Source organism: Rhea americana, unplaced genomic scaffold (assembly GCF_003343005.1).
Source record: "Rhea americana isolate MKP2758 unplaced genomic scaffold, rheAme1 scaffold_498, whole genome shotgun sequence".
Lineage (NCBI taxonomy): Eukaryota > Metazoa > Chordata > Aves > Rheiformes > Rheidae > Rhea > Rhea americana.
Window position 1 is genome coordinate 47842 of NW_028186643.1, and position 4077 is coordinate 51918.

Here is a 4077-nt window from a genome sequence, read left to right on the forward strand (position 1 = left end):
GTGCGGAGCGGTGCGGGACGGGGCGGAGCGGTGCGGGACGGGGCGGTGCGGTGCGGTGCGGAACAGGGCGGGACGGAGCGGTGCGGGACGGGACAGGGCGGTGCGGGACGGTGCGGATGGTTTGCGTGCCGTCGCGCCCGCGCTCCGCGCAGCCTGCGCTCGGGACTGGCCGCAGCCGAGGCGCTGCCTGCCGGGGGCGCGGAGGGCTCTGCCCGTGACCGGGCCCGATGAGGCTTTCGGCCGCCTAAGCCACCGCTGCGCGCAGCACCCGGTGGCCGCGAGCAGCCGCCCCCCGCCCCTCGGAGGGTCCCGCTCGGCGGGGGCCCAGCCAGGCCGCGGGGCCGCCCCCGGGGCCCCCTCCCGTCAGCCCGGGATAGCTAGGCCCGCTCTGGGGTGTCCCCGTCCCCGCTGCAGCACGGCGGGGGGCTGCGAGGGCAGTGGGGCACCGGGAGGGGGAGCCGAGGCTCCGAGCGGGGGAATCCCGCCCGCCCCGGCGGGGATCCGCCCTCGCCCGCCACCTCGCCGCGAAACCGGTCCGTCGGGTGACGGCGGCCTCGCGGCAGCCCGGCACCGGGGCGGGGGGGGGAATCCCGCCGCGGGCGGGACGGTCCACCCGGGGGCCCGCGCGGTCTCTGGCCCAGGGGCGGGCAGACACCGCCCCTGTCCGCCCCTGGGCGGTGCCCGGTGCCGGACCGCCCCGTCGGTGAGCGGCGGGCGCGGGGAGCCGGGCGGCAGCGAGAGCTCCCGGTCGCGCCATGCTGCCCGCCGCCCTCCGGAGGTGGCTGCACCGGCCCAAGGTGAGAGCGGGAGAGGCCACTCCGGGGAGGCCTCCTGCCCCGTCCGGGCTGCCCCCCGGGGGTCGCGGTGGCCACCTGCTCCGGCGCCCCGCTGGGCACCGGGAGCTCCTGGGATCGTTGCGGAAACCCCAGGCAGAGCCTGGGTGCCGGGGTGGTGCCRGGCACCTGCCGGGCCACCGGGCACTGGGGAAGGGTGCTGGCTGGAGCATAGCCCCGGGCTGCCCTGGGGGTCAGTGGGGTGCTCCAGGAGGGGAGCACCCCTTGGTGGGGGGCACTGGGGCCRGTCAAGAGCACCCTGCCAAGAGCCAGGGCCAGGGCTGACTGGGTTTGGTTGGGGGCAGCAGTGCCCACCAGRTGCCTCGCAGTGATGCCAGAAGCCCCCAGGGCCGGGTGGGTGCTGGGTGCCCGGCAGGGCTGGCAGGGCCCAGCCGTCCCCGGGCCCCCGCCAGCCCTGGGCGTGTTGCGAGGAGGAAGTGGTGCCAGCCGAGCAGCAAGCCTGGCCCATGACTCAAGGTGCGGCGGAGGCTGTGCCATGGGCCACTGGACAGGATTGGGCAGCTCAGCGCCCGTCCCAGCACCGCCCGGGCCTGAGCCCGGCACCACGGGTGAGTGAGGAATCCGCCAGGCGCGGGCGCTGCGGGAGTCTCCCTCCGTGGGGTCTGCGCCCCGGGGCACTGTGCATCCCTCAAGCCTCGGGTTACGCTGCCCTTTTCCCAGCCCGCTTGGCCTGGGGAAAGTGCAGGGAAGAAATTGGGCAATGAGCTCGTTTCCTGGTGTCCTGCTCCCCGTCAGGTGAAGAGGCTTCCCGCAGCCCTTTCACCCGATCCGGTGTTTACAGCCACACACAGATCCGTGCCCACGCTCCCGGGATGCAGGCGAGCTTGTTAATCCTGCTCTGCCCTTGGGGAAATTGAGGCACGGGTGGGGAAGGCGGCACTCCCCGGGCCACGGCGGGAGCCTGCGCGAGGGCTCGGCCCCCAGCCCACGTGCCTGGCCGGCTGGCCGCAGCGGCACGGCACGGCTCGGCCGAGCGGCAGGCCGGGAGGCGCCGCGCGGGGCGGGAGCTGCCTGGCCGCTCGCCTGCCGGGTCCCGCATACCTGCCCTGGGTGTGTGTGCGCAGCCTCGCGCCCGCCCCGTGCAGGGGGTGTGCGGGCCCCGCGTGGCGCTGGGGGGCCACCCCACGGCACAACGCTGCCCTGCTGGGGGGGTTGGCCAGCGGTGTAGCCCTCAGGGACCCTCCGTGCGCCTCTTGCCCAAGAGCAAACTCCAGGCTGCATCTCACCCTTCGGCCGTTTCAGCTCAGCCCTGCCTTTACGCAGCCCTGGAGCCCACAGCTGGGGGTGGCTCCAGACACCCTGCCCCGGGACCCAGAGCTGTTGGGTCCTTGAGGTGCTCRGGGTGCCTGGGAGGACGGGAGCTTCCCAGGAGGGCTGATTTGCTGCAAGGGCTCAGCCACTTCTGGTAGCCTGCTCCAGGGCAGTGATGTCCGCGGAGAAGGGGAGCGGGAGCAGAGCCCTTTCCCTGCCGCCCCCAGCGCGGGCTGCTGGCGGGGGGGACGTCTGCCAGCTCTGCGCGCCCTCGGGCGCCGGCGTGGATAACGCTCCCACCGCTCTCCCCGCAGCGGTCAGACCCCCGGCTGCTCTCGCAGTTCTTCTACGCCGACGAGAAGGTGTCGCAGGTGGTGATGGAGATCAACGGGCTGGATGCCGAGATGGACCCTCAGCAGTACTTGGTGCTCCTGAACCAGCTGCACCTCAGCCAGGTAGGACGGGCCGGCCCGGGCTGCCTCGCTGCCGGCCGCCGGCGCGGCCCTGGCTCCCCCGGCGGCCGCGGGTGACGTCCCCGCTCTCGCCCAGGCTCACCTGCTGGCCGTCATCGAGCGGATCATGGAGGAGTGCATCCCCACGCAGAGGCACAGCCGTGACTACCTGGTCAAGTTCCCCGAGGAGCTCTTGGTGGACAACCTGGGCAACCACATGCTGTTTGCCGCCGAGGTGAGCCTGGGCGAGCGGAGCCCCGCGGCCTGGGCTGCCTGTCCCACGGGCCGGCGGGGGCCACGGGGGGCCGGAGGGGACCGTGTCCCCCAGGCTGATGGCTGACGGTGACCGTCCAGCACTGCACCTACCCCACTGCGGAGACCCCGGCGGGGTCCTGGGCCGCGCTGCCCCAGGGCCGCRACTCCTGACGGCCCGCTGCTCTTGGCAGTGTCTCCTGGCGGGCACCTTCATCGAGGTGGAGGAGGCGGACAGCGCCCAGCTGCTGCCCCGGGCCAGGAACCTGCTGTGCAGCCTGGAGCTGGTGCGCGCGGTGCTGCGGGAGCAGAGCCTCAGCCAGCCCGGCAGCTACTCGGAGCCCGTGCRGGCTGTGCTGATCCAGTTCGACAGGCTTTTTGCAGAGTTTGAGCTGAGGTGGGTGCCGTGGCAGGGAGACAGGTGCTGCGCCCACCGCGGGGACCGGCCGCGCGGGCAGGACGGGCTGCACYGCCACGTCCCTCACAGCCGCCGCGTCTCGCCCAGCTACGTGTCCTCGCTGGTGGCGGTGAAATCGCCCGAGGAGATCTACCGGCAACAGGAGATCATCGTGCTCTTCTGCGAGACGGTGGAGAGGTGAGGGGCACGCCGGCGCCGGGGCGCAGGGCAGCTGGGCGGCCCGGGGCGCCCCGCCGGTGGGGAGCCCTCGGCCCCGCTCCAAGGCTGTCCCCACTCCGGCAGAGCCCTGCGCCTGGGCTACCTCACCCAGGAGATGATCGATGGCTACGAGCCGCTGCTGATGTTCACCATCCCTCGCCTGGCCATCATCAGGTGGGTGCAGCCCCTCCGGTGACGGGGGTTCCCRGGGGGAGTGGGTCTGGGTGCTGGGTTGTCCTGGGTGCTTCCCTCGCCGTGGGGCAGCCCCTCATCCCAGGCAGCGGCACAGGGAGGGGAGCAGCACCCCCRGGCACGGGCTGACTGGGTGCTCTCGCCCTCGCAGCGGGCTCCTCATCTACCCCGAGGGGCCCCTCAACCTGGAGCAGAGCCCTGAGCAGATGTCCCGGGTTTTCAGCCCCTTCTACGACCTCCTGAAGAAAATCAGGTAAGCGGGCGCGGAGGCTGGGGGGGCGCCTGCGGGGGGGGCCGCGGCCTGGGGGCTGGCCCTCATGCCGTGCCCTCGCTGCAGGGACCTGCTGTGGGTGCTCTCCGCGGAGGAGCTCGCCTTGCTCGAGAGGAGCCTGTGCACCGCCGAACTGGAGGATCCCCGCGGTCCGGCCGCGGCGCCGGCTTGGGGAGCAGCAGCTGCCCC

General features: G+C 73.6%; 1 protein-coding gene across 1 annotated transcript in view; it reads left to right on the forward strand.

Moving 5' to 3' along the window:
- Positions 1–688: 688 nt before the first annotated feature.
- LOC146588800 (lateral signaling target protein 2 homolog) overlaps positions 689–4077 on the forward strand; it is a 5384-nt gene continuing 1995 nt past the window's right edge. Inside the window, exons 1-8 of the mRNA XM_085317313.1 lie at positions 689–797; positions 2420–2560; positions 2655–2792; positions 3004–3206; positions 3315–3404; positions 3510–3599; positions 3769–3870; positions 3955–4072. Coding sequence (XP_085173439.1) covers positions 756–797; positions 2420–2560; positions 2655–2792; positions 3004–3206; positions 3315–3404; positions 3510–3599; positions 3769–3870; positions 3955–4072 — 924 coding nt within the window. The 5' untranslated portion in view covers positions 689–755. The remainder of the gene's footprint in view (positions 798–2419; positions 2561–2654; positions 2793–3003; positions 3207–3314; positions 3405–3509; positions 3600–3768; positions 3871–3954; positions 4073–4077) is intronic.